This window comes from Spea bombifrons, chromosome 5 (assembly GCF_027358695.1).
Source record: "Spea bombifrons isolate aSpeBom1 chromosome 5, aSpeBom1.2.pri, whole genome shotgun sequence".
NCBI lineage: Eukaryota > Metazoa > Chordata > Amphibia > Anura > Pelobatidae > Spea > Spea bombifrons.
In genome coordinates this window covers 76,918,891-76,931,624 of record NC_071091.1, presented here as the reverse complement: position 1 = coordinate 76,931,624, position 12,734 = coordinate 76,918,891, and the positions used below count along the sequence as shown (strand labels likewise).

The 12,734-nt window shown below is 37.6% G+C and overlaps 1 protein-coding gene across 1 annotated transcript in view; it reads right to left on the bottom strand.

Moving 5' to 3' along the window:
• Positions 1–1,501: 1,501 nt before the first annotated feature.
• Positions 1,502–12,734, bottom strand: part of LOC128497708 (laminin subunit alpha-1-like) — a 45,467-nt gene continuing 34,234 nt past the window's right edge. The window contains exons 34-47 of the mRNA XM_053467869.1: positions 12,561–12,705; positions 12,255–12,396; positions 11,794–11,908; positions 11,243–11,413; positions 10,441–10,592; positions 9,946–10,134; positions 9,407–9,587; positions 8,700–8,815; positions 7,538–7,727; positions 6,734–6,892; positions 6,303–6,456; positions 5,574–5,707; positions 2,642–2,864; positions 1,502–1,662 (exon numbers count right to left, since the gene is read on the bottom strand). Of these exons, the coding sequence (XP_053323844.1) occupies positions 1,502–1,662; positions 2,642–2,864; positions 5,574–5,707; positions 6,303–6,456; positions 6,734–6,892; positions 7,538–7,727; positions 8,700–8,815; positions 9,407–9,587; positions 9,946–10,134; positions 10,441–10,592; positions 11,243–11,413; positions 11,794–11,908; positions 12,255–12,396; positions 12,561–12,705 (2,232 nt within the window). The remainder of the gene's footprint in view (positions 1,663–2,641; positions 2,865–5,573; positions 5,708–6,302; positions 6,457–6,733; positions 6,893–7,537; positions 7,728–8,699; positions 8,816–9,406; positions 9,588–9,945; positions 10,135–10,440; positions 10,593–11,242; positions 11,414–11,793; positions 11,909–12,254; positions 12,397–12,560; positions 12,706–12,734) is intronic.

Sequence of the window (12,734 nt, the reverse complement as noted above, 5' to 3'; positions counted from 1 at the left end):
CACTGGTTATAAATCAATTATACAGTGTGTGTATATATATATATATATATATATATATATATATATATATATATATATATATATATATATATATAGGGGGCATGTGTGTATAAAGTGCTCCTGTAAAAAGGGCTCATGTGTCAGTATATAGTTGTAGCATTCCTCTGTATAAGGGCACATGTGCCTGTATATAGAATTATAGGAGGTATGGAGCAGAGGTAATGATCGGATATAAGGCAGCGTAGTTACTATGTGGGAGAGGTAGGCATCATTCCGATACAGAGGAGCGGGTGTTTGAATAAGGAGAGGGGTAAGGTTCCAGTACGGGGCAGGAGAGAGATAAGGATTGGTGGATTGGTAAGGGTTGCAGAGCTCAGGTATGGGGCAGAAGAGGGGGTAGTAAAGCCCCGATACAAGGCAGGGGGTGGTAATGCTCCAGTACAGTGATGGGGAAGTCTGATGCGGGGCAATGCTCTTATTCTGTGGGCTGAGGTATAGCACAGCTCGCTGTTTCTATATAGCACAGTCAGTATAATGCCCCCACACAATGGCTGGGCTAAGGCCGCTTCTCACTGGCTGTGACCCATGATATAATCTGAAAATTAGTAAATTAAACTAAAAAATAACATTGTCCAATGGGACACCATTGTTGCAGTTCTCAAAAATATGTATTAAGAATATCTATTAATATGGAATCTGCAATACTTTTTAGTGTTATAGCTGCAAAACTTGGATATTAAGTATTTATGTTTTGGAATTCATTGTAAATCGGATGCACAGTCTAAGTTAGTTATGAATAAATAGCAGATACAGCTTTGTTGTTTATGCAGAGAGGGTAATAAAAATCAAAGCTATCAGTCATTATTTTTAAAGAAGTCATGCGTATTTTATTGTAAATCATTTTGAGAAATGTTTGCATTTTAACAGCTCTTAAAACAATTAGCACTGAGCAAAAACAAAATACTGTCAGATTCTCAGCAGCAAACGTATAAAGACAAAAATATTTCAATTTACTGCTATCCTACTGGAGGTATTTGTTGTATTTTTCCTCAAAAAAAATTAAATTGCTAAAACTTTAAGAAAAAGTTCCTGAGTTGGAAATATGAATTAAAAAGTTTTGGAGCACCATTGAGAAAATGGGGTAACAGTTAATAAAAAAGATATATTTTCACATTAGATCAAAACTGCCACCCAAGGTCCTATGGCAAGGAGACAGGCCCCAAATGCTTTACCGTGTTCTTAGAAGACCTGGGAAATTCAGGGGTTTTGTGTACTGAATAACAGATTAAATAGGCTCTGTGTCCCTGTATCACCCAATACGTGTTTATATTTCAGATGGTGTCGTTGGCAGCACTTTGTGAGCTAATATTACTTCATGCTGTTACTTAAAGAGCTGGTTCCAAACCTACTTTGAGAATAACAGCATGGAAGTATAGACCTCCTCTACTTGATAACATCTTGTTCGATGAATGTATATGTAGGAGATATGTCTCTGTCCTGTTTATTGTTCTGTTCCAGGACAGGAATGAGGAAAGACTCCGCGCATTTCAAAGGCTTTGCTGAAATCACTGGCTTCGGTCTGCGTGCCCTTCACCAGTTTCATGTTGCGTATGCATCCGTGGAATGAGGTCTGGCTGGTCAAGCAGTTTTGCTTCACATCAGCTACATACGAGGGGAAAAAAACAAAGAAAAAGAGTGTCAATGTTTGTTTTCATTCCATTCTGTGCACCTTTGGGGACAGTTGTGGGGAAGCTGACATAGTTGTCAAAGGTGTTCCTTTGACAACTATGTCAGCTTTTGTGTACATATATTTCACTGTATATTATCTGTAACAAAAAAAACTGATAAATCAGGAGGGCCATGCTCACAATTAATTTTTATAATTTTGTATTTATTTATATATTATATATAATATGTTTTCCAATTTATCAAACAAATCATAAATTAAAAGTAGGTCCTTTCGAATATGGCTTTGGCTGTGATATGGATATTCATCAATGTATCAATGTAATAGCAGATTTAATAGCTTTCTGTAAGCAGTAAAAGGGATAGAACACGGAGCCGGATACAGTGAAGCACAGCATTCACTTTAACAAAGTGCCGGCACACAGAATTTCATGGTGAATGTTTTCCCTTAATAACTTGATATAACTTTAAAATGTGCACTGGAAGAGTTAAAACAAATGGAGCTTGCAATTATTACATTAACCTGTGATCCTGGAAGTTGTTTATACATCTTACTTACATTCCTACTATTAGTGACTCAAACTTCCTTCCCCATGGCTTTATGTTTTCACAGCGCCTCGCCTTATTTAATTAAGTAGACACAACACTGGTGTGTCGTACGCCTGTATATGTAAATATATGTATAAGGATGTTGGCTTTGATAACAAAGTAATAAATAAAATACATTCTAGTTGTGTCGGCTGTGGCAAAAGCGGGCTTTAAGTAATGATATACAAATACGAAAGTTTAAAGGTGTAAAAACTGAGGTCTCAATTGACCTTACCGAGAAGGTGTTAGATAAGTCTAAGATAAGCTATCCTAAATCTAAGACAAGACCACAGACACATTAGTCAATGAGTCAGGGGATACTCTAACCAGAAATAATTCTTTGAAGTTTACATTAAATTGCTCTTACCCGGATAGCCTCCAACATAAATCGGATTGTTAGTGTCTGCAGAGGTTGACTGGACATGTGGGCTCTCTGCATTCACAACATTTCCATCCACCGTAAGGACAATGCGATGTTTAATTTTACTGGCCTGAAGCTTATGCCACTTGCCATCACATAAAGAGCTGGGGCTCTCTGGCTTGTAGACTGCTGTTATTCTGCCGGCACCATTATTAACATGGAACAAAACCTGTCAAAATAGAACGCAATGATTAAATCAGTTCTGGTCATATAGTTAATATTATCATTTCAAGATCATCCTTTTGATGGTACAGACCACTCTTCTCCTGATGCCTTGATGGTCTGCACTCTAGCAGAGACAAGAGGCACTGGGTCATCATAACCAGGCTCCCTTGGTCTCTGTGTAGACCTCCACTGAAGGAGGAGAAAAGAGATACTTGCCACTGAATTCACAGATCCTCCTACTCCACAATATAAATTATGTACATGAGTCTTTGGATCCCATTATAATGTCTCTGGTTTCGCTTTTGTGACACTACTCATCTGTTGCAGTTGTGTGTGCTCATGAAGTAGACAACAGGGCAGTGTGCTTAATCAGCCCATTAGAATACGTCATCACATACTTGTTGTTGTCCACTATTCATTCAACATAGGGCTAAACGTTATGTGTATGCAGATATACCATGGGTCTCTTGTGGAACTGAGATACCGTGTCAAGACAAGGTGTGAGTCTCTGGCTGGAATTAGGACAATATGGTATAAAGCCCAACGGACTGTCACCATCAAAATGTTTACATAACCTGACAGGAAGAGCATTGTCCCCAAGACTCCTGGCTTTGTTATTGTTATTTTTAGGTGACAATATTTAGCAACATTTCCAACCCCAACATCCATGACTCTGGCAAAGAGCAGTGGCTGTAGGTGGTTTCAATAGGGCTGAAACAACTAATCGATAAAATCAATAATAATCGATTATGAAAATCGTTGGCAACGAATTTCATCATCGATTAATCAAATCGATTTTTATCTCCTTATAATAATCCGATCTCAAACAGAGATCGGATTATAACACCGGAATCCAGATCCCCCGCAACGCTGCAGGAGACCTGGATTCCCCTCACTGTCGGCCGGTCTCTCACTTCCGTCTCTCTCCCCCCTCCCATACACCCCTCTGACTCCTCCCCCTCCCATACGTCACTCTGCCTCTCTCCCAGCTCCGTTACTGACAGTAACGGAGGCTGTCTGTGCGATGCAGACCCCCACCAGCTGACAGAGAGGATGATTCTCTGTCAGCCTGTGAGTGTCTGCATCGCACAGACAGCCTCCGTTACTGCACTTCACTTACACTGTGGCTTCTATGAAGCTGCAGTGAAAGTCCTTGTCTAGTGAAGATCCGTTGCTGACAGGAGGCAGAGTGGAGTATGGGAGGGGGAGGAGGCAGAATGGAGTATGGGAGGGAGAGGAGGCAGAGTGGAGTATGGGAGGGGGAGGAGGCAGAGTGGAGTATAGGAGGGGGAGGAGCCAGAGTGGAGTATGGGAGGGGGAGGGGCCAGAGTGGTGTATGGGAGGGGGGAGGAGGCAGAGTGAAGTATGGGAGGGGGGAGGAGGCAAAGTGGTGTATGGGAGGGGGAGGAGGCAAAGTGATGTATGGGAGGGGGAGGAGGCAGAGTGGTGTATGGGAGGGGGAGGAGCCAGAGTGGTGTACAGGAGGGGGAAGAGCCAGAGTGGTGTATGGGAGGGAGAGGAGCCAGAGTGGTGTATGGGAGGGAGAGGAGCCAGAGTGGTGTATGGGAGGGGGAGGAGCCAAAGTTGTGTATGGGTGAGTTATAGTGGTGTATGGGGGGTATTATGAATTTCAGGGCATATAGGGGATATAAGGCATATCGATATTAGCATATCAGGGGGTCATAAAACATCTGGTAAAAGGTATATCGGGGGCTCAGTTGCATATCACTGGCATATAAGGAGTATAAGGCATATCAGGGGCACAGTGGCATATCAGGGGGCACAGTGGAATCTGGCATATAAGAGGCATTTATGGGGGCAGAGTGGCAAGCTGGGGGTCTGATGTGCATAACCGGGGGCAGTTTGGTAAATAAAAAAAATTTAAACAAGGCTTTTTTTCTCATAGTTATTATTAAATATGAAAAATAGTTAACATATGAATTAATATTTACTAATAACTTTGTATTAAAACCTAGTTTGAGAAACACCGTTCTTGTAGCTTTTATTATTATGTCAGTAAAATAAGAAGGTGAATAGAGAGAGGCCATTGCAATAAAGAGATGAAAGTGTAAATTGTACGTTTTTTATTACATTATTTTAAATTTAAAAAATTGCATTTTTTTATCCGATTAATCGAAAAAAATAATCGGCCAACTAATCGATTATTAAAATAATCGTTAGTTGCAGCCCTAGGTTTCAATAAATTAATTTACTTATGCTAAAGTATGTGACAGTTCCCCCTTAAAGTATCACACTAGATGGATCTATTGGAGACACCATGGATGATGCCTTTTAGGGGCAAGGAAGAAATGGTCTGAGAAAAAAGTAAACCCATTTGTAAGATGAGGTAAACATCCTCCTCTCGGAGGGTGGATCTGTGTGCATTACACACTTGCATCCATCAGCAAAATCACAGGCAGAATGTATTTCCTACAAAGCATTAAAAAATGTAGAAATGAGCTGGAAGATGTCAAGGATGTGCTACGTCCTTGGCAGGAAACATTTGAGAATCAACAAACTCATCTCATTTGTCTATGTTTTACAAAAACTGTTTAGCGTTTAATTAAAATGAAACACATTATAGGACATTTCAAGGTTTATAACCTCAGTGTTTTCTTATGCATATTTGATTCCTAGAATTCTGTCACTATACAGTTATAATTACATTTCTGATGTCAAAAGCATACACAAAGGACAGCCAAAAGATGCTTACCTTGCCATGTATGATTTCCAGGCCAATGGCATCAACTTTTGCGCTGCTAATTCCAAGAAGAACACCGTTCATCTGTGTAGTGCGGAACTCGAGAGACACGTTTACGTCTGAGCGGACTTTGTACCCCTCTTTAACTACAAACCAAAGATTTATAACGTGTATATTAATTATATACTTGTAGGTTCCTCAGCAAGCAATACTTTTATTGAATTTTTAAAACAAAAGAACTCTACATTTATTGTAATGCTTACTGTAACAGATCATTGTAAAGAATCAGATATTTTCTAAGAGAAAGGATGCATCATATGTGATGACCATACCTGATATGTTAATTCTTTAATAGACCATAGTGCAGATTTTATGTAGTGACACACCAGATGTGTTCACCAAATGACTAATACCAGTCCTTGTGGAAACCTTGACCTGTCATTATTTAAACATATATCTAATTAAGTCACCTGCATTCAAGCAGGGATATCAATCAAAACATACTGGTAGTAAAAGCACCAATTGGGAGTCTAATTTGGTTTATTGGAAATTATGTTAATATCAGCTTTATTATAGTATTAAAGTTATAGAGTTTGATCTAGAAACAGTAAGTGTTCACAATAATTATTATTTCTTAAAACCATGATTTAACCATAATTAAACCCGATAGGAACATACAAACCTATTAAGTGTGAAAAGGTGCTTAGTATGCACAGTAAGTGCTATTCAAGTCATATTTACCAAGGGCAGCAAATCCAGTTCCATCAAAGTAAGTTCCCTCTTGGACGGATGCGTAGCACTTATTTACTGCGTGTATGGAGATAGCGCTCTCCTTATCCAGTTGTTTGTTATTAATGGCAACTTTGCCAATGCATGCTGGGACACTGTGTGTGATCTAAATGAAAGAGAGAATGACGGCTAATTAGTACATTGCCACCTCTTGTTAGCAGCCATTTGGCCACAACTGTTTTCATTCCGAGACAAAACAAGCAACCAAGTGCACAGAAATAGAATTTGAGGGAATTTGGCTTATCTGCCTGTCCATCTTTTTCTACCTACAGTCAGTCCTCAAACTGTACTTGGCCATCAATAGCCTGATAGCATGTGCAATATAATATATATAATATATTTTTGTCTCCAAAGTTTTGTTTCAATACAAGCAGTTTACTTACATTCCCAATGCTCTTCGCTGTATAGTCTAGTGGAAGCCCACCAAGATAAAGCTTCCCTTCCACATCCAAAGTATTGCTGTCCCCTGGAGCACTAACTGATGCTGATTCCTGACCATCAATAGTAATCGTACCTTTTCTTTTATAATATTCTGTTATTACCTGAAAAAAACAGATGGCTGTGACATATAATAATAAAGACAGGATACCAGATTGAGCAAAAAATTATATTTCCTAAATACTCTAATATACGTTCATATTCTTGCTTCTTAATATGCATTTCATATTAATGAATGTATTATAACAGTGTTGTGTGACTTCATTAAAGGGCCACTTCAGTCTGTACACTTACAAATATCACCACCAGTGCATCGACGAGCACTAATTCATTTTTGTTTGTTGAAATGATGATTTTCAGTATTATCTTTGCTGTATGGTGTCGATGAAAGATAGGCATAGAGACGGATTCTAATAACGAAATGATTGGCCATTGTGCAATAGATTAAAAAGGTGAAATAAACTAATGATGAGGCAGAGGTTTTCTTCTTTTGTAGGATATAACCAAACCTGGGAACTCTTGGTAATTTCCCAGGGAGTAAATGTGATCAAACGCTGGTCTCCGGCCCGCATATTGAATGCACACGTGAGAAAGCAGAGCCTTACCTAGAGACTTACTTAAACAGAGTTTTACTATAAGTTCCCAGGCATGGTTATAACTCAAATACCAGCTAGTTGAGATTTTTGGGGGTTGATAATGATAATTGTTCACATCTTAAGTAACTGAAAATATAAGCAGCAGTCACTTACTGTGTGCCACTTTCCATCATTAATAACAGCCGTATGGAAAGCCTGAGTCCGTCCTTTTCCCATATCAAATAAGAAATAAAGTTTCCCTTCATGAAGTTGAAGTGCAGCATAATCCATCTGGTTCTGGTGAGCCATATAGTAAATAAGACCACTGGTGGCATATGTCCTGAGAGTTATCTGTACAGAGAGTGTGGGAAAAAGAATTTTATTTAATTTCATATTTCTTTTTCAGAAATGACTATAAATTACCAGTTTTCCACTAATCCATGAAGGAGTATATACTTGGAATTTTATCAATTATTTCCATTAATAAGCAAAACATATTAAATAATATAAAAGCAGATTTAAAAGTGTATTGTAATCAGTTTGATTTTAGAACATTTTGTAATTACTATGATGTATTATACATCAGGTAGTGACATGTAGGTCACCGGCAGGAACTATATCTCCCACGATGCTCACGCAGCATCCTTAAATGAAAAGTCTAGTTTCCAAAATAGTTTTATTATTTCATTTTGCATTGACTCCAATGTATTTTACTGAAAATTAGGGCATACAACCTTTAGTGATAGGAGTTAACATATCTATCTCATTTAAGGCCTCTACTGACAACTGGACGCATTAGAATGCAAACATCATCATACTCAGAAGCAGTCTGATTGTCACTGACAAGCATGGGAGTTCTACTGCACATGTGCAAGAAGCATACTGCAGTATGAACCTTGCTCTCAGTAAAGGTGCTGGAGGAGGAGTTAAATGAAAAATAAAAACTTGAATAACTAAAGAATGTTTGCACAGTTCTGCATGCAGTAAAATGATATGGAGTCCATGCAAGATGCATTTAACATGGAAATAGGGCTGGAGTGCTTAGTCAAAGAAAATAATCTCATTTATTCCTAGCTTAGTATCATGGTAGTTGTGGTTTCTCAACAAAAGGAACTGTACAAGCCGGATACCCCTACCAAATAGAGCAAAATCAATTGATTAAAAAACATGACAAAATAACAAATCCATCAGTTGACGTGAAACTGTAACCTGAGCATATCACCATAAAGGTTTGTCGACATCTCTTTGAAAGTTATTATAACATGTTTACTTGTCTTGGAAAGTACATATGTTCTTAAATATTATATATTTATAATCAGCTTTACAATGTACTTACTTTCTTCTGACAGCTGATTGGTCAAAAGGCAGTACAATGTGGCTTCCCTGAGTGAGGCCAAACTGGTGAGCATCTGACACATGGTCCGGCTTCATCTCCAGTGCACACTGCAATGGCTGCAGGCAAAAATGTCACTTTTATAGATATATTGATTTGACAAATAAATATAATATTAACTACATTTTCAAACACTTAAAATGCCTTAGCTTTTTAAAGGACAGGAGTTGTGAACTAACCAGTGGTGAGGATAAACTGGTAAAGGACCTAATATCTGTATGAAAAATAACGGTTTTATTAAAGCTACATTTTCTTAAAATAGATTTTACGGCATTGGTCCTAGAGGAGCAGCATACTCATGTAACAAGATGTAGACACACATGACCTTCTAGGGACCCCTGGAAACATTTTTACCCCACAACTTAGACTGCCATTTTTTATGGAACCTACGTATCAGCACCATGGTATAACACAAACCCTACTGTTCTTTCCGATGGGACACCGTCTACTAATAGATCAGTTGTTGCAGAGCTAGCTGACCCCTAGGAATTCTGGGCTTAGCTTCTGACCCTTTTTGCCACCCCCGAATGATAAACCACTGCCCCTGTTTGATTCAAAATTTACTGGAGTTGTTCATTCTTAATTTGCACGGAACTCATGGTTTTTAGAAAACCTTATTGAATGGGAATTTCTAGAATAGACTGTTTTACCTTAGTTACAAATGATTTCTGTATGGGGGTAGTTAATTTTCTCTCTGTGACAGGCTGAGCAGGCGTTGCAGTCGGCAGAACTTCCACTTCCAGCTGGGCAATGGATTTAGGCTTCTCTGACAGCATGCAGCTATCCATATGAACCCCCTCATATTTCAGGACATTGGTGAAATCCATCTGCCTTTATTGCAAAAGGGAAAATGTATTATTTTGTACAGTTTATTAGCAGTTTATTTTTTCCTTAAAAAGAGAATTAACACTTACATAAAACAGAGTACATAAACTAAACAAAAATAAAAGTTGAGATTATTTAAATATTTTATAAACTAAAATAAAAGTTGTTTAAATATTTTATAAGCTAAAATATATTTGTATAAATAAGTGTTGAGTTATTTTATTTAATTAAAAATATTGGTTAACATAAGCATTAAAACAGAACACCCGCCATTGTTATTGCTGTTATCAGTTTAAAAATAAGTTATCTAAAGTTTTGTGCTTTTTTTGGATTAATGCATATTAGACAGTTTGATGAAACTTACTCCATATTTACAACCAGATTGCGTATACATCCGTAGAAAGACTGGCTTGTTTTGAGGGGGGCTGTACCCATTTTACCAGGGACGCCACCGACATAAAAATTGGAAGCATTTATAGAGATGGAATCGACAGATGGTCCGTTCATCTTCACCTCGGAAGGTTTTCCTTCATCCACTTGTACATTCACAAGTCTAAAAAAATAATGTCCAAATTGTCAATTCTGCCCACTTGACCCACTTGATAACTGAAGTCATAGAATGTATATTTTTCTCTAGCAAAGATTACAATATCTTAACATATTATAATTAACATATTAATTATAATAATTAACTTTATTTATGGAACTTTATTAAATTCCTAAAATTTTAAGAGGTTTCTATTATATCTTTCCCTTAAAATGTATCATTTGTCATATATGAAGAATATGAAACATTCCCTGATGCATCTTTCTACACTTTCTAGAGTTTATAATATAAACCTATATGTTTTGCAATTACCTCTTGTTCCGGATGACAATAATAGAGTGTTCTTGTCCATCACTAAAGGTTCCAGTAGGAGATTTGATGATGACCTTTCTTGTGCTGGCACCATCCACAGGGTTGATATGGAATTCAATATGTCCATTCACCAGCATTATAGCAAAGAATGGCTAAATGAAAATATATGGTTTTAAAATCTATATGTTAGTTCTGAGGGCTGAGATTCCCATCAAAGAGATACAAGCACATGGATAGTACTGATTTATATACATTCAAGGACCACATGAGGCCCTTGTCACGGAAGAATGTGCATGCAAATAAGGTTAACAATTATCACCTTTGCCTCTAATTGTTAACCTTATTTTGCATGCGCCTACCCAGAATCCCGTGTGGTTGTGGCAGCACCATGAGATTTCTGAGGGAAAAACAAGCCTCCTGGCTTGTCTGGTGTCTGTAGATGAGAGTTTAATAATACTTCTACTACCCCTTAAACCCTTAGGGGTTTCCATCACCTTTTACCCACCATAACTTATGTAATGGTTATATACATCATTATATACGGTCTAGTGCTAGTAACATTTTGATACACATGATATAAAAAGTACATTTACATTTATAGGACTCATCTTGCTTTTCAAGCAAACTACAGGTTAGCTGTTATAATAAAATATCTGCCCTTCTTTGGAGCTCTCTTTGTCCTGCAACAGGGACCAATCACCAAGCTCTGTAATTTTATAAAACCGTCATAAATCTGAATTATTTGTGTAAATATGTTTCATAAAATTATAATAATAATAATAATAATCATTTGATTACTCACCAAGAGAGCTTGCCTGCGACTGAGTTTTTCCGCTCCCTTGCCAAATCCAGCCACGATAATTCCAGATTCATTGAGTGTGGAGAACGATACCATTAGCTCTGATTCTGCTGCCAATGATACTGGCTGCATTTCCACGTAGCCATCTTTTAAAACGGTAATGCTACGAGTTGGCTACGGCAGGAGAAAAAGACACAAAAATACTTTAGTGGTTGGATTCAAAATCATTCACTCAGATTACAGTGGATTAAAAATTGTGGAGTCTCACAGATGCTATCAAATGAATAATAACATAAATAATAATATGCTTATTGGTTGATAGATATGCAACCGATAATCAGATTAAATGTACCTGATTGTAGATGCGGTAAGGTAAATGTATAAACTTCAGTTAATGCATCTATGATAACCTAAACTGTATTGAATTTAGTAAGTGAAGAAAAGCAGGAGTTTGTAGGAGAGCTGCGGTAAATAATATATGAGGTGACTTCTGAGACATTTCACTGATTATAATTGGCATTGCCTCATACAATTTGGATAGGAAGGTTTCTTACCTCCAGTTTACAGCCTTTTCTTACACCATAGGCATTTCTTACCAAGTCAAAATTTGAGCGGGAAATCTCCAAGTTCTTTATACAGCCCACATAGGACCTGCTGCTAAGCTGTTTTCTAAAATCAAGAAAGATTTGCAATTGATGTGATAAAAACATAATGAACATGTTTGAAAATGTTTTAGATAAAGGATACTTTCTTTATACTAAGTTTGAATAATCTTCGTTGGCTTGAAGTAAAAATTTTCATAAAAATTGTGTGGTTGAGTTCCATAAAACACACATCTCTTCTAAGGGGAGCCATCATTAAAACATTTAATTTAGCTTTACTGCAAGATTCATCCTTTGGAAGATCAGCCTGGGATCAAATCATTTCTTCTTGTTTTCAAACAGATGTTTTATTTACTAATGCAGTTTATGTTCGTCCAAAAATCTACAAAGAAAATTATAACTAGACGTAATACCTAACACTCCTGGATCTGGGAAGTCCACCAATATAAATAGGATCCTTATCTGACCGGTTAAGGTCTGAAGCAACGCCTGGAGCTTCTCCTTGCTTGGTTTCTCTCTGGGTTGAGTTGTAGGAATCCATCACAGCCAGTATACCTTTGTCACAAGAGAACACATCGGTCTTAAAACGAAACTTCAAATACTTCACTAGTTGAAATGATCTACAACAAGTTCTTAGAGGCCCAAAAACTTTTAAAAAAGTGTCAAGGATGGCCACGACAGACACTTGACTGGTTTGTGTGTGTGAGCTTCAGCCGTACCTTGCTTCCTGTTGCGCTGGAAGGCTACTTTATGCCATGCTCCATCATTATAGCGTCCATCTGTCATCAGTATCAGAGGTCCTGATCCCAATTCGACAGATACTCTCAGTTTACCGTCCACCATTTCCATAGATAAATAATCTCGCTGATAAAACAAGAACGAAGTTTGATCAA